We start from the raw sequence: 21,413 nt of genomic DNA, 5'->3' as shown, positions 1-21,413 counted from the left end.
TTTTTTTTTGTATATGATGTATAATAATTCTTATATTTTTGGTTTTAAACACTTTTCAGAGTGATGTCTGTCTGGTTTCTATTGCCCTTTTCTGGAATAGAAAAACTTGAGTTATTTACTTATTCTTAAAATATGTATTTTTGCTTTTATGTATCAAGCTGCTGTTCCATGTAATTGAAAAGTAAAAGTAAAAATAAAACTGAAAAACACTTGTTGATTGACATAGTAGGTGCTTAATACTTAGGGGGAAGGGTGGGAGGAGGTTCTTTTTGGACACCAGTCATAGTGGATTAAAAATTTGGAAAGGTGAAAGAGCTCAAATTTAGGATCAGATAAGGTGAGAGAATTTTTATAGGAAAAGCAGACCATATAATGGTTCATTATAGAATCACTTTTGAAACTAATGATTTCAAAAGATATATATTTTTTATGTTAAGGAGTATTCTAGTGTTTGAATAATGATTTTTGATTAGCAAGTACAGAATATTTAAGTGTTTTATGAATCACCTTTACGAAGTATCGTTTCATACATTTCAGTGAAATTTCAAACAATATTTTCAGTTTTGGTTGTAGTCATTGTTGCCTGAAAGAGCGTCAGCCTAAAGGGCAGCAGACTTAGAGTTCTACTCACTAGTTTAGTGACCTACTCACTAGTTAAGTGACTTTAAACCAGTTTCTTCAGCTCTCTGAGATTTTTTTTGTTTCTTTTCTGAGAAAAAGTGATAATCTGCCATGCTTATCTCACAGGGGATGGTTGTGAGGATTCAGTTGGATAGTGAACTGGAAAGTATACCAGAAATGATAGCATCATTTCAGATACTGGAGTTCTGCTGTTGTGTAGTGTTCTCAACCCAGGAAATAAAGATGAAATCATATTTTTTGCTCTCAAAGTTTATAATCAAGTGAAAAAGACAGATACAAAAAATAAGTATAGTTAGTGCTTTTTTGTTCATTTCCCAGGTTCCTTTTTTCTCCCCCCAGCGCAGTTTTTACACAGTCAATGCAAAAAGAGAATGTTGTTCTCTCAAGGGACCCATTTGACTAGAACAAGTTGTGAAATTACCTCCAATGGTAAAAAGAAAAAAGAAAAAAAAAGTGTATTGTAGTTTTGTATTAAAGAACAATAAGAAATGATATGCTAGTCTTCTTAAGACTGTACTCATTAGTAGACCCTAGGTGAGCACGTTTTCAATGGAGAAACATGAAAGGTGAAAAGTTACCAGAATAGAGGAGTCTTGAAGAGTCAACTAAATATACACTAAAATATACACAAAATTGAGATTATATGCATGCATATAATTGACTGGAATATGGGCTCTCTTTACGTATATATGCTTTCTCAGGTATTTTGTGTTGCCCTCTAAATTGTGGAGCTAGTTTTTTTTGGGGGGGCAGTCATTGTGTTGGTACTTAGTGGGAAGAGCTAATTTAACACATAGCTCACTTTGACTTAATAGAAGATCATGCTAGAGTAGTGACCAGTGACCTTGGAGTGAATGTGGGGTAAAGGAACCTGTTGGGAGCCAGCTTGCTCCAGCACATTACAAGCTTACCCTTTCATCAGGAGACAGCATTTAAAGTGTCACCTTTTCTCATACTTTCATGAGTAAGATTAAACATCCCTCTACCACTTACCTGTTTTTCATGCACTGATATGTGAACCTTCTAAAACTCTACATCTGACCGATAAATATCTCAAAAGGTCATCCTTCATCCTTTGGGGAAGTTTATCTACCTTGGAGACTAACTTTAGGTACGTTATGGTTTCCTTGGCTTTTTTTTTTTTTTTTGCAGTATGCGGGCCTCTCACTGTTGTGGCCTCTTCCGTTGCGGAGCACAGGCTCCAGACGCGCAGGCTCAGCGGCCATGGCTCATGGGCCTAGCCCCTCCGTGGCATGTGGGATCTTCCCGGACTGGGGCACGAACCCGTGTCCCCTGCATCGGCAGGTGGACTCTCAACCACTGCGCCACCAGGGAAGCCCTCCTTGGCTATTTGAATCAGAATTGTGGCTGATTTACAAGTAAATGTGAGAGGAGTTCTTTTTGCCTTTGTAATACTGCTTTTTATTGTTCTGGTTTCTTAAGACTTAAGTTACTGTCATTAGAAAGATTTGCAGTTAGATCCAGCAGCACATTCTAGCATCACCATTTACAAATATTGAAGTTTAGCTCAGTGACTTGAGGCTCACAGTACATGTAAAACGGGAATAGTGCCTGCCTCATAGCATTCTTGTAGGTATGAGAAATAACTTGTGAAGTACTTACAGGTATTCCATAAATCATAGTTCCTTTCCATACTTTTTAAAAAATTATAGTTGATTTACAATATGATTTGTTTTTAACATTATTTACAATATTATTATTATTATACATTCCAGATGTACAATATAGTGTTTCAATATTTTTATAGATTATACTCCATTTAAAGTTGTTATAGGGGCTTCCCTGGTGGCGCAGTGGTTAAGAATCTGCCGCCTGCTAATGCAGGGGACATGGGTTCGAGCTCTGGTCCGGGAAGATCCCACATGCCGCAGAGCAGCTAAGCCTGTGCGCCACAACTACTGAGCCTGTGCCCTAGAGCCCGCGAGACACAACTACTGAAGCCCGCGCGCCTAGAGACTGTGCTCCGCAACAAGAGAAGCCACTTCAATGAGAAGCCCTTGCACTGCAATGAAGAGTAGCCCCAGCTTGAAGCAACCAGAGAAAGCATGCGTGCAGCAACGAAGACCCAATGCAGCCAAAAATAAATAAATAAAGTTGTTATAAAGTGCTTTCCTTTCTTGATTTGATTATCTTTGGTTATTGCTGGGAGTAGATATGACAGCCACTTTTGATGTTTTTTGTTTTTTTTAAACATCTTTATTGGAGTATAATTGTTTTACAATGTTGTGTTAGTTTCTGCTGTGTAACAAAGTGAATCAGTTATACATATACATATGTTCCCATATCTCTTCCCTCTTGCATCTCCCTCCCACTCCCTATCCCACCCCTCTAGGTGGTCACAAAGCACGGAGCTGATCTCCCTGTGCTATGCGGCTGCTTCCCATTAGCTAGCTATTTTACATTTGGTAGTGTATATATGTACCAGGTATATATAGAAGTGTATTTATTTAGTTTTTAATCACTTAAGGATGTGTTCTTCTCTTGTTAATCTTCTTAAATTTGAATAGTCACTATTATTTGCTTCTTATTTATGTCTTTAATCAACATATATTTTATTTTATTTATTTATTTTGTTGCGTCGGGTCTTAGTTGCGACAGCTGGGCTCCTTAGTTGCGGCATGCATGTGGGATCTAACCCAGATCGCCTGCATTGGGAGCACAGTGTCTTAACCACTGTGCCACCAGGGAAGTCCCTCAACATACATTTTAAACATTAAATTATGTGTTACGGATTGTATGAGGCAATACAAAGATGATACAGAGGTGTTACAAAGATGAAATGACAGAGTTCCTACCTACAAGGATCCTCTCTTTTGAAAAAGACATATTTTTAGATTCTATGGGATGTTTGCTAAAAAGGTAAGAGATAACTTAGGAGCAGAAGGAAGGAGAACTGTCTGCTTCAGGAAGTCAGGGAAGGTTTGACAGAGGAAGCTGGAGTTGAGACTTGATGGTGGATGGAAGTTTGGTGAACAAGATGGAATTGGACATGGTGTTGAGTTAGGGCTCCAAGACAGAAAACAATGTGCACAGCTTGGGAGATGTGGATTGTGAATTTCAAGTAGTTAAGTATTGTTGGAGAGTAGAGTGAGGTGTAGGAGTGGCAGGGAAGAAGATTTTACTGGTAGGTGAAGTACTCGTACACCACGTAATAGAGTTTGCAGTTTACTGTGTACGTCAGAGGTTCTTAAAGCTTTGTATGTGTTGTAATCACCCAAAGAGCTTATTAAACATACAGAGAGCCCAGGCCAGGCTCTCATGGATGCCAGATTGGGGTTGTGGCTGTATATTGAATATCTGTATATTGAACAAAACTTTCCCCATCCCCAGATGAAGTTAGGAAACCAGTGTTGTAGGTCACTGGTCTGAAAAGTGAGGTGCTGGCACTTTGAATGGGCAGGATGACCTATAAAAATGTGTGTGTAGGTGGAGGAATAAAATTTATGTTTCTACTTATTTTTTATTTTATTTATTTTTAAAATAAATTTATTTATTTATATATTTTTGGCTGAGTTGGGTCTTTGTTGCTGCACGTGGGCTTTCTCTAGTTCTGGCGAGTGGGGGCTACTCTTCCGTTGCGCTGTGCGGGCTTCTCATTGCAGTGGCTTCTCGTTGCGGAGCACGGGCTCTAGGCGTGTGGGCTTCAGTAGTTGTGGCTTACGGGCTCTAGAGCACAGGCTCAGTAGTTGTGGCGCATGGGCTTAGTTGCTCCGTGGCATGTGAGATCTTCCCGGACCAGGGCTCGAACCTGTGTCACTTGCATTGGCAGGCGGATTCTTAACCGTTGTGCCACCAGGGAAGCCCTGTTTCTGTTTATTTTTAATGTTCAATTTTTTTTTCTTTTGCCACGCCATGAGGCATGTGGGATCTTAGTTCTCCAACCAGGGATCCAACCTGTGCCCCTTGCAGTGGAGCCCTAATCACTGCCAGGGATTTGTTAAAATGTTATTTTTCTGTATGTTTATTATGTGCATAATATACTAGGGTATTCGCTATTCTGCTTTAGATATACACATACATACATGACAGGTATGCGCATAATCTTTTTCCTGTTCAAAAAATTTAGAGCCCAGTGCTCTAGGCATTGGAAAACAGTTGAGGAATTTTGTGCAGGGGAATTCAGGTTAGATTTGATGAGGATATCAGTGAGGAGAATAGATGAAGGGACTTAGTTACAGGGGATTTTATCTCTCCTTGGCTTTATTACTTTTGTTTTGCTTTGAAAGCTTGAAATCATGGGAGTTTATAAAATAATTGACTGTGGCCATGAAACCCTTGCCTGAATACTTTGCATAAAAGAGGGATAAGTGAGCTGTCTCAAGGTGAAATGTTTTGTTTAGTGAGTTGCAATCTGCAAAATATATGTGCTGTATCTAGTACCATGATTTGGGGAGTGTAGTTATACAAAATATACTTGATTCATTGCTCATTGTAGTTTTGTGGAATCACCATGGAGGAGGATTGGTCCCTCAAGAAGTATGTTAAAGTGTGCACAGATGAACAAATCCTCAGGCACAGGGGTAATAATTGTTGTGATAAATACTTTATAATCTTTTTTTTGTTTTTTAAGGCAAAGAAATTCCTCAACTTTTGAGTATTAGAGCTCGCTTTAAAAACTTTCTAGTCCTGGGACCTCCCTGGTGGTGCAGTGGTTAAGAATCCACCTGCCAGTGCAGGGGATACAGGTTCGAGCCCTGGTCTGGGAGGATCCCACATGCCGTGGAGCAGTTAAGCCCGTGCGCTGCAACTACTGAGCCTGCACTCTAGAGCCCGCGGGCCACAACTGGTGAGCCCGCGGGCCACAACTGATGAGCCCGCATGCCACAACTACTGAAGCCTGCGTGCCCTAGAGCCTGTGCTCCATAGCAAGAGAAACCACCACAAGGAGAAGCCCGCGCACTGCAACGAAGAGTGGCCCTCGCTCGCTGCAACTAGAGAGGGCCCATGCGCAGCAATGAAGACCAAACGCAGCCATAAATACATACACACATACGTACATACATACATACCAACGTAGCCATAAATACATACATACATAAATAAATATCAACGCAGCCATAAATACATACATACATACATATATAAATAAATAAGCAAGCAAGCAAACTTTCTAGTCCTGAATTCTCTTTTAGTTATATATACTTTGATAAATTACTTAAGGCCAAAGTCAATATGAATTTATTTTTTAACTTTTAATTTTATGTTGCAGTATAGTTGATTAACACTGTTGTGTTAGTTTCAGGTGTACAGCAGAGTGATTCACTTATACATATACATGTATCTATTCTTTTTCAAATGAATTTAATAGTAGATGTAAATGACTTGGTATTTTCCTGATCATAGTAGCATCTATGGACATTTGACAGATAAGTTTATATGCTGTTGAGATGTTTGTTTAATTTTTCTGTTTGCTTGGTACTGTTAAGGATTCAGACAGATTGATGCCTTGTCAGTTTCTCAGGCCAGGAGGGAACCACAGATTTAGCATACTGGCAAATTTTGTAGTACCATCCTTGTTCAGTCAGAATGAAACAAGTGCCTTTTCCTTTGTTTGATAAATTGCTTAGAGCTTATTAATGAAAAGATGAATGTATGGAGCAGGGGTACATTATCTCTGTTCCCAAAGTTTACCATCTTTATTGAGACTCAGCTCCCTCTTGGCTTTTCCCTCTTTTTATACTAGTGATAGCGCTTTTTTTGTTTTTGTTTTGTTTTAGCAATTTTTTAAAAAGTATTTATTTATTTGGCTGCGCTGGGTCTTAGTTGCGGCATGCGAACTCTTAGTCGTGGCATGTGAACTTCATTAGTTGCAGCATGTGGGATCTAGTTCTCTGACCGGGGATCAAACCCAGGCCCCCAGCATTGGGAGTGTGGAGTCTTAGCTACTGGACTACCAGGGAAGTCCTGTTTTAACGATCATTGAAGATGATTGAGGTAGCTCTTTTAAACTTTTCTGTGTGAATTGTATCCCTATTTTGTCAAAAGCATTTTGGGCAAAAGTGACTTTTCTTTTTTCTTTCTATTCAGTTTGAAGGTAGAACAATTTTACATGAAAGTGATAATTTATTTTTGCAGGTACCCCTCTTACCACAGGTTGTTTTATTTGTAAAATGATCAAAGTTTACTAGCATAGTGCAGATCTACTCTTTTTTTGCTTTACATGGGCCTCTCACTGTTGTGGCCTCTCTCATTGCAGAGCACAGGCTCCGGACGCACAGGCCCAGCGGCCATGGCTCACGGGCCCAGCCGCTCCGCGGCATGTGGGATCCTCCCGGACCGGGGCACGAACCCGTGTCTCCTGCATCGGCAGGCGGACTCTCAACCATTGCGCCACCAGGGAAGCCCCAGATCTACTCTTATTACCATCATACTGTTTTGTAAAATTATTTGCTCTGAGAAGACTTACAGCTAGTGTTAAAATTTATAAAGTCTTCAGCGTTTTTTTTTTTTTTTTTTTTTTTTAAGTTATGCTGTATAGAAATTGTAGTAATTTCTGGATGTGCTAGATAGCATAGAAGGGCCAAACAGGATTGGTTCTTGAAATGTGGTTAAAAAAAATATTATATTTTTGGGGACTTCCCTGGTGGTCCAGTGGCTAAGACTCCGCCTCCCAATGCAGGGGGCCCGGGTTTGATCCCGGATCAGGAAACTAGATCTCATGTGCTGCAACTAAAGATCCTGCATGCTGCAACTAAAGGATCCCGTGTGCAGCAAACAAATCCCACGTACTGCAACTATAAATAAATAAATAAATAGTTAAAAAAAACCACAACAAATACATTTAAAAAAAAAGAAATATTTTATTTTCCTTTTGTGGATGGAAAAGCATATTTTAAAATATATTTTATAATAATAGTTTAATATTCAATAGTTAATCTATTAAAATGATGCTATGCCTTTATTCATGTAAGTTTTCTCTTTTTAATTTTTTCTGCTTTATTGAAGTGTAATTTATATACAATCACATTCACCAATTTAAAATGTTTAGTTTAATAAGTTTTGACAAGTGTATTAAGCATGTAACCACCACTACCACAATCATGACATAGAATATTTCCATCACCCCCAAAAGTTCTCAGTGCTTTTAAATTTTCTCATCAGTGAAATGAATATAATGAAAGTATGTACTTCCATAGGATTGTTGTAAGGATTAAATGAATTAATATATTTAAAGCCCTTAAGGTAGTTCCTGGCTCAGTAATAGCTCAGTTAATGCTATCTACTGTTATCCGTGGTTTTGATGTTGGTGTTATATCCTTTAAAAAAAACTGTCACTACTAATTTTATTAGATACTTAAGACTTTTCTTTTTAAACACATTTTAAAATTTATTTTATTTATTTGTTTTTGGCTGTGTTGGGTCTTCGTTGCTGCATGTGGGCTTTCTCTAGTTGCAGTGAGTGGGGGCTACTCTTCGTTGCGGTGTGCGGGCTTCTCATTGCTGTGGCTTCTCGTTGCGGAGCACGGGCCCTAGAGTTCAAGGGCTTCAGTAGTTATGGTGCCTGGGCTCAGTAGTTGTGGCTCACGGGCTCTAGAGTGCAGGCTCAGTAGTTGTGGCGCATGGGCTTTGTTGCTCTGCGGCACGTTGGATCTTCTGGAATTAGGGCTCGAACCCGTGTCCCCTGCATTGGCAGGCAGATTCTTAACCACTGCACCACCAGGAAGTCCTGATACTTAAGACTTAAAGATTCTTTGCTGTTAAGAAAGGTGTGTTTGTTGCTGTCATGTATATCAGCGGTCCCCAACCTTTTTGGCACCAGGGACCGGTTTCGTGGAAGACAATTTTTCCATGGTGCGGGAGTGGGTATGGTTCAGGCGGTAATGTGAGCGATGGGGGTATAGTTCAGGAGGTAATGTGAGCGATGGGGAGCAGTGGCAAGCAGCAGATGAAGCTTCGCTCGCTCGACTGCCACTCACCTCCTGCTGTGTGGCCCTGTTCCTAACCAGGGTTGGGGACCCCTGATATATATGTACATGTAACCATATGTATATGAATGGAGTGTAGAAGTATTTTGAGCCTTCGCAGAACTCAGGTTGATAGCTAGTATACGAAGGTACACTTTCCTGAATGTTCCCATTAGTCAGATTATTGATAATTGGTATTTAATTGCATTATTTTTTATCACTCTTGTCTCATGGTAAAGTATGTGATATAAAATTCAAAATGGTTTCTTATTTGTTGTCAGTACCACCATGCTAGGCAACCGTCACTTGTATTTAAAATGATTTTGCTGTTTTGATTTATAATAAAATTATGCTTTCAGAAATCCTTGGTTATTTTGAAAGTCTGCACATTGTATTCTCTTGTGTCAAGCCTTTAATTAACTGCTTTGTTTGCATATTATTGACTGTATCTGTTCAGACATTTCATCAGATCTCTTTGGCATATTTTTCTGTGGTACCTGACCTCCTGCTATTTTCTTTTCCATTTTTCTTTTCTTCAAAAATGGGATATTGTAGTTTAGATGTTGCATTAGTTTTCTAGGGCTTCCATGATAAATTACTAAAAATGGGGTGACTCTAGAATAGTAGAAAATTTTCTCTCACAGATCAGGGGGCCAGAAGTCTAAAATCAAGGTGTGGGCAGGGTCATGCTCCCTCTGAAGGGAGAATTCTTCCTTGACTCTTCCATCTTTTGGTGGCTTCTGGCATTTCTTGTCTTTTGACAGCATAATTCAATTTCTGCCTTTGTCTTCACATGGCCTTCTTCCCCTCTGTGTGTCCTGTCTCCTTCTTATAAGCACACTAGTGATTGGATTAAGGACTCCCCTAAATCAAGGTGATTTCATCTTGATATCCTTAACTAATTACATTTGCAAAGATCCTATTTTCAAATAAGGTCACATTTTGATGTTACAGGTGGACATGAGTTTTGGGGAGACACTTCATTCAACCTAGTACACATATAAAGGAAATATTTACATGATTTAAGCTCTGAAAAGGGACAGGAAGCAGTACTAAATCATGTCAGAAACAACTTTGCATTTTGCAGGAATGTTATTTTGGGCCACTGTAGTCTGAATGCCTTCTGCAGTGTTCTCTGGATAGAGGTCTGAAGTGAATAGTCGTTGGCTGCAAGGGCTCGGACCATAGGCATGCTTTAAAAGTGCTTTTTAGCAAAACAACAACAACAACAACAAAACAAACAAAACAAAACAAAAGTACCTTTTAGCAAGCTATGAATGAATGGCCTCCTAAAATATATATAAGACTCTGGTCAGTTTGAGTGATAAAATGTGAGAGTCTGTGGTACTTTAAATCGTCAGAATTTACACGGAGTGATGGTATAGTATAGTAATAAAGAGCAAGGACTTTAGGAGTTACACTCCCTGGATTCAGATTCTGCCTCTGACCCTTATTAGCTGGGTGAACTGTGGTTAAATTGTTGAGCCTCTATGCAGTGTCTCATTAAAATAAGTCATAATACCGTATCAATATGTGTAAAGTGCATAGAAATGCCTGGCACATAGTATCAGTAATTGCTCATTTAATGTTCGCTGCTGCTGTTTTCATCATCATGATGATGCCCTTTGTTTTTCTAGTACTAAGGATGAATTTGTACTGATGAACTCATGGATTCCTACCCAGCATTGCCTTAGGAAAGATGTTTTTTTCAGATTGTTTGCTTAGAGGTTGGGAGTAGTAGAAAACACAGGATGAGATAACTGGTTCTGGTTTCACTAACAAGTACACTAAACCTGAGTAGCCATTTTTGTGATATAGAACTTGCCATTTAAAAAAATATATTTATTTGGCTGCGTGGGGTCTTAGTTGCAGCACATGGGATCGTCATTGAAGGCATGCGGGATCTTTAGTTGCAGCATGTGGGATCTAGTTCCCTGACCAAGGATCGAACCCAGGCCCCCTGCATTGAGAGCACGGAGTCTTAGCTACTGGGCCACTAGGGAAGTCCCTAGAACTTGCCTTTGACAAAGTCTTCTAATGAGTCTTCATTTATTGTACATCAAGAAGATCCCTTTTCCTTTATGTCATGAGGTAATCAACCTGACTTTTAATGTAAGTTCATTAAACGTCTTATCCCTGAAGTTAACTTCCCTAAAGGATCTTATATAAACTTTGAAGTTGTTTTTCACATGAATAGACCACATGTTTTAGCAGGCATTTCAGGATGTTTTGGAAGTAATCATCTACTAAAGATTTGTTGTGGGAATGTGGTTTTCCTTCCCCTTGGTTTTTAATGTTCCTCCTAGAGGTGTATGTAACTATTAAGACATTTTTGAAAACCACACTGAATGATAATACTCTTCTGCTTACCTGAAGCCTCTTGAGCAGAATCTTGCAGTTTACTGAGCTTGTTAGATTTTAAATAGACTATTAGAACTTACAGAAGATGAGACCAAATATTAAACATACTGCCGAACAGGTTTTCGCCTCTCTCCTGTCTCTTCCCGGCCTGTTTTGCTGGTCTTTTAACATTATGTAAATAAGAGAAGGAAACTGATTCTCTTTCTAATGCATGCATGTATTTTCTCAGTGAAATGTAACATGTGTTTAGGTGTTATTTTATATAAGGAAACCTAGGCTTAGAGACATGGAAGCTGTTCAGGATCACATCTACAGAATGATGAAGGTGATACTTGAATATGTGCCTTTCTAGTTCTTTTCCATCATGTGCTATTGCCTCTCCAAATTAGAAAGCTCAGACAACTGTGTTCTTGTTAACAAAATATTTGTTGTATACAGAGAAAAGAGTAAAGTATATAGGTGTAGTTCCAAGCTTAAACTCATGTCTTCCACTCTTTGACCTAAAAATGCTTCCATGTTTAGTTCTGAATATATGAGGATGGAATAGAACTGGATGGGATGTGTGTGTGTGTACAAATGAAGGGTCCATTGAGGAAAAATGGATTATTAGAATGGTGTAGTCCCTGAAGATGCAGTTCCTTTATTTGTTTATCTTTAGCATGCCCAGGTTAGCCATCATAATTTGAAAGCTTGTGCAAGGTTTTGCCTCTAACTAGGTCACAGACAGATCTTTTAGGCAGAAGAATGCTTTTCATTATAGGAACCTTCCTAAATGGACTTCACTGCTTATTCTAGTCTCTTCTCACAGTTAAAGATGTTGTGGGAAATTAAAAGAACTGTTTTTTTTTTTCTAGATTAACTGCTGAAGTACTGATCGAGTTCTGTGTTTCTTCAATGAGGAACTACAGGCTGATCTTCTGCCATAATCTCAAACAGCCATAAATGACAAAAGAATGCTTGCTCAGTGAGGGTAGCTGGTGCAGAAACCATTTTTTAAACTTAGGTGTTTAAGTACTCAAAGGTAAGTTTCCACAATGGTAACTATCCCATACTTATATATCCACAGAGATTTTGGAGTTTATCTACTATTGCTGCTATTGGATTATTAACTTAAGGTTTTATAGTTATTAGCTGGCATCAGATGTGTTAAAGAATGGATTTTGCTTGTCTAAAACTATTTAAATTTATGGCATTTTGCTGCCCCTAAGTTAATTTCTACTGTTTCTATAAGTTAGATGGATTTGTTTTCCAGTCACGATGTCTCTTGATCCAGTGGGTACACCTGTTATACATATGGACCTTATTTGTATAAACTTTAGAATATTGAGCTTTTTTTTTTTCTGCTCTGTTACCTTTCTCTTGTAGTATGAAAGGAATTGTTTCTCTGAGGTGATGAAAAAAGCCCATTTTGTTCATTATCAACTTTGAAAAAAGTTTTCCTTTCCTTTAAAAATACTCCTTTCCCCACATAAAATAAAAAATGATTATTTTATTTTTATTTATTTATTAAAAATTTTTTTTTGGCCATGCCGCACAGCTTGTGGGATCTTAGTTCCCTGACCAAGGATCGAACCTGTGCCCCCTGCAGTGGAAGCATGGAGTCCTAACCACTGAATCTCCAGGGAATTCCCATAAATGATTATTTTAGAAAATGCATTTTTTTTTGAGATTACTGTACTTGTCCTTTGATGCTTCATAAATTGGAAACATTGTTTTTTCTCCCACTGCTTCTTTATTGATCACAATTCCTGCAAAGACAAATTATTTATTTCTTCTGAACTAGCCGGGCTATGGAAGTTTTTCTTTTGAATAATTATGAAACAGCAGGATAGATAAAAGAACATTTTCATTGAAGGTTGATGCCTAGAACTGAAAAATTTCCTTTGTTTATAAAAACATATTATGGCTGCTCTGTCATGTAGAAATAAGAACTGGTTAATCTTGTCCTTATTAGCCCATCATTTTTTAAAAAATGATTCTCTCCTCTTTGGGTGCTTATGAATTGAGTGGTTAGATGACCTTCATAGAGCAGAGTCCAGAAATGATTAGGTTTGGCTTTTTACTCATGTCGTTAATAAGCTTGGTCAGTAAGGTCCTGTTGGAGCAAAATTTGCCCCTTTCTTTGTCTTTGAGATATTAATGTCCTCTGCGAAGTTTAATGATCAGTTTTGCCATTGTTTGGTAAATATACAAACACTAAAGGGAACACTCAGAACTAACTTCACATGGTAGAGAAAATGCTTAGATGATTGTATTGAGCTTCATTTGTAGAACACACTATGGGCCTGGTAACTGGAACATATTTAATAGACAACACATTCAGGTGTAAAGCCTTTTTCTTTAATGTATTTAGTCATATTGCCACCTGTTAATCATTATAGTCTTTTTTTTTTTTTCTTTTATTTGGCAGAAAAGACAGCTTTGATTTCTGGCTGCAAAAAAGATATGAGGAAGAGCTCCTCCCCTTCCTTGAATAACTGCAACTCCGTTCTTGCTAACAAAATATTTGGAATTCCACTTGATGAGCTGCAGCAGGGAGGACATCCAGACAATGAGGTTCCGTTCATAGTCCGCCACGTAGTGGACTATATTGAGGAACATGGTATACATTTCCTTACTTTGAGGGCTAGCCTTTGTTTTAATAAACACAACTTATCCATTTTTGACCTTGGATTTTTTTTTCGGTATTCAATGTCCAAAATATAGTGAGGAAAAACAATGGAAATTCTTTTTAACATTTTAGTGTGTCTTTATTACTTAAAAATCATATACTCAGAAATGCCCAGTTTAGAGCATATCTTAGTGGGAGGGGTGATAGTGATATTTTTAATGGATATAAGGGGGTGGGATAAAATAGAATATCCCTCAGGACAGAGAGAGTATGCGTTTCTAGATGTGTAGTTTGAAGGTGGTTAGCACAATCAGGGGAGCCAAGAACGGCTTTCCCAAAGTATGAATATTTTAAGTTGATTGGAGAATGAATATATATGGTAGTTGAAGTTGAAGCTAATTTAATTTTTGCCTTGAACTAATGTAGGAGGTCTGGAGCAACAAGGACTTTTTCAAGTCAATGGAAATGCTGAGACAGTGGAGTGGCTTCGGCAGAGATACGACAGCGGAGAAGAGGTGGATTTGGTTAAGGAAGCAGATGTTCCCTCGGCTATTAGTCTTCTTAGGTTTTTCCTTCAAGAACTTCCTGAACCTGTTATCCCTGGCAGTTTGCATATTCACTTGATGCAGCTTTCTCAAGGTAACATAATTTGAATCTTATCAGTCAGTCGCTTAACATTTAATTTCAAAGTCTTTACCTTTTAGAAATCTTGACATGTAAGCAGTAATTATAGTAATTCTGAGATTAATTTCTTAAGTTCCCATTTGGGGACATATGCTCTTTGGGGCTGTATTATCTAGTTAAGGGAATTGCAACCTCTTAGATTCCTGTAGTGCTATTTACTTTTTATGATTGGTCTTAGTAAGCCTAAGATACATAGTGATAAGGAGAAGGAGGAAAGGCAGGAGACAAGAACAAAGAGTAGGAGGGAGGGCTTCCCTGGTGGCGCAGTGGTTTGAGAGTCTGCCTGCCGATGCAGGGGACACGGGTTCATGCCCCAGTCCGGGAAGATCCCACATGCCGCGGAGCGGCTGGGCCCGTGAGCCATGGCCACTGAGCCTGAGCGTCCGGAGCCTGTGCTCCGCAACGGGAGACGCCACAACAGTGAGAGGCCGCATACCGCAAAAAAAAAAAAAAAAGAGTAGGAGGGAAAAGGAAGAAGAAAAAATATATGTGTGGCAGAATGACCCATAATAGTCAGTGTTGTTGGTTAGTGGTGATGTTACTATGTTTATCCTTGGTTTGATAGAACATCCTAGCAAAAACCGGAAGACAGCTTTGATTCTAAGTTTGGAATATACCTAAAGCTTGTTCTTGGACACCTGCCTGAAGGAAATAAAATATCAAATTGGACATCAGACTACAAGCCAAATAAAGAAAAAAATTGGTTTGTTTCTGTTGGGTTAGTTTTTTGGTGGTGACTAAAAATAGGACTTAGCTGGGATGGACAAGAAAAATAAAGGTAGAGGTATGCAGAAAGGTAAAAGAACCAAGAAGTGAGGAGATGCTTCTTTTCCTTGAGCCAGATGGTATTCACTGGTATTCATGTGTACATAATGGAGTGACATGCTTCGTTATATAGGAGAATTTATGAAGTTGGCATATAATACAGTTGGCTTTTGAAAAACATGGGTTTGAACTTACATACATATTTTTTCAATAAATTTGTACTACAGTACTACATGATCTGCAATTGGTTGAATCCACACATGCAGAACTGTGGATATGGAGGGCCTGCTGTAATGTTATACACAGATTTTCAGTGGTGTGGAAGGTCAGCATGCCTAACCCCTGTGTTCAAGGGTCAGCTGTATAATACATTTCTTGGATTTTTAAATTATTTTTTCTGGCTTTTGTTTGTGTTATGGAATCTCTTTAATTTTTTGAATTGGGGCTTCTACAGAAATTCAGTGAGTTAAAAAAATTATAACTACTTCCTTAATCCCTATCGCTGTCAGAGCTGGACTTTTTGTATGTTTGTGTGTATCCTTAAGCAGTGTATGGGCAGAGAAGGGGGATTTCCTTTTGAGAGTATTTATCCATCTTTTTCTTAAATTTAAACACGAGCCTGAATTAGTGGATGCCTCTTATTTGTGTGTAAAGGTCAATACAAAGATATTTTATGATCCTCTTATGTATGTTTTCCTCTGTACAGCTAGATGATAGGGCTCACTTTGTACTTGCTCAATTCAGGAATGGTTAGCCTGATTCAGTTTTTTTTTTTTTTTTTTTTTTTTTTGGCGTTATACGGGCCTCTCACTGCTGTGGCCTCTCCCGTTGCGGAGCACAGGCTCCGGACGCGCAGGCTCAGCGGCCATGGCTCACGGGACCAGCCGCTCCGCGGCATGTGGGATCTTCCCAGACCAGGGCACGAACCCGTGTCCCCTGCATCGGCAGGCGGACTCTCAACCACTGCGCCACCAGGGAAGCCCAGTTTTGTTTTTTTATTGTGCCACCTGGATCAAAGAACAGGTTTCAAAATGAAGTGTCATCAATAATGTCACCTTTTTCTCTTTTTTTCTCTCAACAAATACTATATTTTTTTGTTCTGAATTTCTGAATCCATTTCAAATTTCTTTTCTTAGGAGTAGGAATTTTTTCAAATGTTTATATTTAGTCACCTAATAAGCACTTTGCATTCATTAAATATATAATGAAACTGATGTGTTAGAGTTTTTTGAGCCCTTTTTGTGTCTCTAGAGACATTCGTTTTGTTTTTATAGTGTTAGGGTTCCATTTTCCCTGTATTAGCGAATTGTAGACAAATCTTTTAAAGTTCCAAGAATCAGATAATCTTTCAGTTTTGATTGAAAATTTATAAATGAATAAGTGGGATAAGATTTAATGATGATAAATTTACTGCCTCTCACTGATGCTACCAGTCAGAAGCTGTTTTGTCAGTAGGATTGTCATTTTGATTGGTATTCATTTAAAAGTATGACAGCATCATGCACTGTGTTATTTATGGAATTGCAATATATATCTTACTAATTAATTATTATGTCAGCATTCACCTGTGAAGGAATCTAGGCAAGCACAATGCTTGTGGCCCATTTGTTATAAGAAATCCACCATTCTCCTCCATTCCCCACTTATATAACATTAGCATGGGTATGTATGCATGCACACACACCCATATATACACCTGTTTCTTTAATAGCTATGCAGATAGGTGTGGCGGTACTTGAGGTGATATTTGCATTCCTGTTGTGATAAAATCTATTTCCTCATCCTTCAGTAATTCTTTTGGGTGTCTAGGTCTCTGGAAAAGTTCCTCTCTCCATTTATTGTAGGCAACTATTATGTTAATATTTTAATTGACGTTCACAAATATATGAGATTCATGCTTTTAAGATCATGGAGGCAGCATGTAGTTACATTTGAGTTAGTGTTCTTTATTTATGTATATATACATATTTATTTATTTTGCGGTACGCAGGCCTCTCACTGTTGTGGCCTCTCCCGTTGTGCCTAGCCGCTCCGTGGCATGTGGGATCTTCCCGGACCGGGGCATGAACCCGTGTCCCCGGCATTGGCAGGCAGACTCTCAACCACTGCGCCACCAGGGAAGCCCCTTTTTTATTATTTTTTTAAAATTTATTTGTTTATTTGGCTGCGTCAGGTCTCAGTTGCGTAGTGCAGGCTTAGTTGCTCTGTGGCATGTGGGATCCTAAGTTCCCTGACAGGGCTCGAACCCACGTCCCCTGCATTGGAAGGCGGATTCCCAACCACTGGACCACCAGGGAAGTCCCTGAGTTAGTGTTCTTTAAAAAGTGGTTTTCATTTTCTGTGGTAGCCGGACATTGCAAAGTGGCATTTCTGGTGTGGTTTGATCCTTTATTTAGACCAGGATTTCACAACGTTGGCACTCCTGATATTTGGGGCTGGATAATTCTTTAGTATAGGGGCTATCCTTGAATTTTAAGATATTTAGTAGAATCCCTGGCCTCTGTCCACTAGATAGCACTAGTACCCCTTTCCCGCAAGTTATGACAGCCATTCCATTCATTGTCAGATGTTACCAACCATTGGTTTAGCCCATGATAGTTTGTCCAATTACTTATACATTATGTTTTGGAAGAAAACACAGTTCACAGTTCTGTGAATTTGTTGTAATATTTACAAAAACTGTTAAAATGCTTGAAAGAATTCTTAGGGGAATCTTCTTTGATACCTACATATATTTTTCCTGGTTATGATCTAACTAGGAAGTAGGCTCAAAAGGAAAAAAAAATTTAAGCAGGTGTGTTTTTAATACAAACACACACACGGAAATGCTCCTCTGCCTTATTTGAAGACTGGTAGATATAAATATTTTAGAAGGAGGCTGGTAGGTATAAATATTTTTGAATACTAGAAATGTTCACTAACAAAAGTAAAGCAGCATGAACAGTATTTCAAGTAAAACCAGTATAGCCCACGATCTTACCACCTCATCAAGGCAGCATCTTTTTTCGGTTATTGTGTATTTATTCAGCTTCTTCAGCTAACTTTTATAGAACTCCTGTTGTGCGCCAGGCACTGTTCTAAATTATGGGAATGCAGAAGTGAACAAAACCGGCTAAAAATCTCTGCCATCATAGAGCTAAAAATTCTAAAAGGGCGTAAGGAGAGTTAGATGAAAAATAGATGATAAGCAAAATAAATACAAGGGTATGTTAGATGATGAGTGCTATGTAGCTAGAGAAGATGTTATGTAGAATTTGTCAGTGTTGATGTAGTGATCATTTTGATAATATTAATTGCTTGCATATATTTTTTGAGTTGATATACGTGATTTTTCTTAAATAATCCTTTTCTGCTAAATTTAGGTTGTTAAAAATTTCCACCAATTGTAGTCCCAGTAATCTAAAAAACATTAATTCAAGGACTGTTCCAACCAATTATAAAGTAAAAGTACCTGGGCAGCTGGTAATATTATGAAATATCGAAGAGTTCTTATTGGTTGCATTTTAAATTTTAAGTAAAACTCATGTGACTATAGCCTTTCCTGTAAACATCCTAGAGTTGTGTTATTTTGCAGAGATGGCCAATATTATGATCATAACCTTTTATCAAGAATTTTTTCCCCCAAGAATTAATTTTTAAATTAATTTTAAGAACCTTGAGAAAAATAAAGAATGAAATATAATTGGGTTAATTTTCTCTATTGGAGCAATAAATTATTTTGAGGGTAACTCTGAGAAATTACTTCTCCTAAGTGGGGCCCTCACCAGTCAGGGAGTTGATACAGGCCTAATTTCTGTTAATGAAAACTCACTGACCTAAACACAGGGCCTAGCTTCTGGTAGTTGAAAATTAACTTGGTAAACAGAAAACAATGTCAACTTAGAGGAGAAAAACAACTTAGAAGTGGAATTCGTTCTTATTTAGTTGTGTTGATATTGCTGAAATTAATTGTTCTTTTCAGAATATTAAAAGAAGAAAGTGTCTCTTATTCTGTTCCTTCCTTGTTTTTTCTTCCATTCTAATACTATTAGCTGTTTAAATTGCTTTTCATCTTTGCTTATTAGTGGTTGGTGTTGACTGATATTGGCCAGTGCATTTTGACTTCTTAGAGTTGAAACTAATTTGGAAACACAGGTACAGTCATGCAAGAGACAGTATGATGAGAATTTAAAAAAATAGAGTATTGGGGCCAGTGAGTAATAGATGAGAAAAACATCCTTCAACAGTTGAGGGGTTGTGTACCTTCTCAAATTCTTCCACTTAATAAGTGAAATGCAAAGCCCTAAGGCATTTGGCCTCTAGTAGAGAAAGTGAAGAGGTTTTGTAATTGTTACAGTAAAATGGTTATATGGGTGTAACAATGTGAACCTGGCAAAATATCTGAGCTTTGCTTTTACTTCATTAAAGAAACCCGTCATTATGTTTTGTAGATTATAATAACGAAGATGAATTTGGAAGAAAGTTGAGGTTCCTCTTGCAACAGCTTCCACCTGTTAATTACAGTTTGTTAAAGTTTCTGTGTAGATTTTTAGCCAATGTAGCATCACATCATGAAGAAATTTGGTCTGCAAACTCTTTGGCTGCTGTCTTTGGTCCAGATGTCTTCCAGTAAGTTTTTTCACAAATTTTTGTTTGATTAAAATATATATATATATTTGTGAAATAGAATCATTGTACTGTCTCCCAAGGGTCATAGGTTGCTTGATGAACCATTATTTTTTATAGTAGATCTGATTAATCCTTCCAGCATTTCTGTGAACAGGGTACAAGTTAGGTAGGCTTTACAGATGGGAAAACTGAGGCACAGAATGATGGCATAAATCGCTCAGGTCTATAAAGTGACTCATTGGTTGTCTTCAAACTTTACCTGTGATTGATTTAAGAACTCTAAATTCAGTTTGGACTTTTATTCTTAGTATTTACACAGATGTGGAAGATCTGAAAGAACAAGAAATAGTGAGCAGGATAATGGCTGGACTTCTGGAAAATTACTATGAGTTTTTTGAGAATGAAGAGGAAGATTTTTCATCTAATGATTTGAGTTCAATTACTGAACAGGTGAGAATATTTAAAATATACTTGGAGGGAGTTTTTGTTGTTTTTGCTTTATAAAGAATTTGCTCTTAAGGGCTTGGCCCAAACTTAGGTGGAATTTTTAAGTACTAAATTGGAAGTAATTTTCTTGATTATTATATGTAATCATAGGTGATATATCCATGTAGTATATGAGTGTGATCTTTTTTCTGAACAACTTCTTGTCGTCAATTTGGATATGGAAAAGTAATTGAAACCAGAGTGTATGGTAGAGCTTTTGTGGACGTTTTTGTGTTTTTCTTCTGTTAAATTGAGCATTGTTTATTTTGTAAGAATAGTGTGCTTTTGTTTTTGCAAAGAAACTGCTTGCATAGAGGAATGCAGGCAAAGGTTGAGAATTAGAAGGTAGAGAGAAAGATTGAATACAAAGTTGACAGAAACTTAAAAATGTTTTTCTTGATTGAAGTACCAAGTCAGTATAGCAGTGCAAACATTGTCCTTAATGGGAAGCATCAAAAGAGTAATAGTTTAGGTTACAGATAATGTTTTAAATCTTGTGACTCTCAAATTTAAAACCCATTTCTCAAACAACATTATATTTTGTTGTTACTGCTATGCCTTGACAGTTGAGACTGCAGAAGGATCCTAGTTGGTTTCTTCTTTTTTAAAATTAATTAATTAATTTTTGGCTGCGTTGGGACTTCGTTGCTGCGCGCGGGCTTTCTCTAGTTGTGGCGAGCGGGGGCTACTCTTCTTTGCGATGCGTGGGCTTCTCACTGTGGTGGCTTCTCTTGTTGAAGAGCATGGGCTCTAGGCATGCGGGCTTCGGTAGTTGTGGCACACGGGCTCTAGAGTGCAGACTCAGTAGTTGTGGCGCACGGGCTTAGTTGTTCTGCAGCATGTGGGATCTTCCCGGACCAGGGCTCGAACCTGTGTCCCCTACATCGGCAGGTGGATTCTTAACCACTGCTCCACCAGGGAAGCCCCTAATTTCTTCTTTATAAGAAGTGATAATATTGATTCTGACTAATTGTAAGTGACTGTAAAGCCACATTAATTCAGACTTCTCAGGTTTAGAATTCGTGATATAGATCTATCTGGAGGTTTTTCTTTTGTGCTTACGTGAAATGATTTGTCAAGCAAACTTTTTTATTAAAACCTTTGATGTTATATTTTGAGTGTGGAGTGGGGCTGCTACCTCTCTTTAATGACTAATAATTCACCTGGTTAAAAATAAACAAGGTAAAATACACAGTAAAATGTCCTATTCTTACCCATGCCCACCCTCTTCCTCTCATTGTTTTTTTATGTGTTTTTCCAGAATTTCTTTATGCAAATATAAGTAAATATTTCCTCTAAGTATTTTTTTTTTTTTTTTTTTTTTTTTTTTT

The 21,413-nt window shown here is 38.0% G+C and overlaps 1 protein-coding gene across 5 annotated transcripts in view; it reads left to right on the top strand.

Moving 5' to 3' along the window:
- Positions 1–21,413, top strand: part of FAM13B (family with sequence similarity 13 member B) — an 83,495-nt gene that overhangs the window by 4,439 nt on the left and 57,643 nt on the right. For all 5 annotated transcript variants that reach the window (XM_024752271.1, XM_024752269.1, XM_024752270.1 and 2 more), the window contains exons 2-6: positions 11,783–11,949; positions 13,339–13,530; positions 13,966–14,178; positions 19,419–19,596; positions 19,905–20,046. In XM_024752271.1, the coding sequence (XP_024608039.1) occupies positions 13,374–13,530; positions 13,966–14,178; positions 19,419–19,596; positions 19,905–20,046 (690 nt within the window). In that variant the 5' untranslated portion in view covers positions 11,783–11,949; positions 13,339–13,373. The remainder of the gene's footprint in view (positions 1–11,782; positions 11,950–13,338; positions 13,531–13,965; positions 14,179–19,418; positions 19,597–19,904; positions 20,047–21,413) is intronic.

Source organism: Neophocaena asiaeorientalis, unplaced genomic scaffold (genome assembly GCF_003031525.2).
Source record: "Neophocaena asiaeorientalis asiaeorientalis breed wild unplaced genomic scaffold, Neophocaena_asiaeorientalis_V1.1 scaffold204, whole genome shotgun sequence".
NCBI classification, from domain to species: Eukaryota; Metazoa; Chordata; class Mammalia; order Artiodactyla; family Phocoenidae; genus Neophocaena; species Neophocaena asiaeorientalis.
The sequence above is the reverse complement of the archived record's forward strand: the minus strand, read 5'-3'. Positions and strand labels throughout refer to the sequence as shown.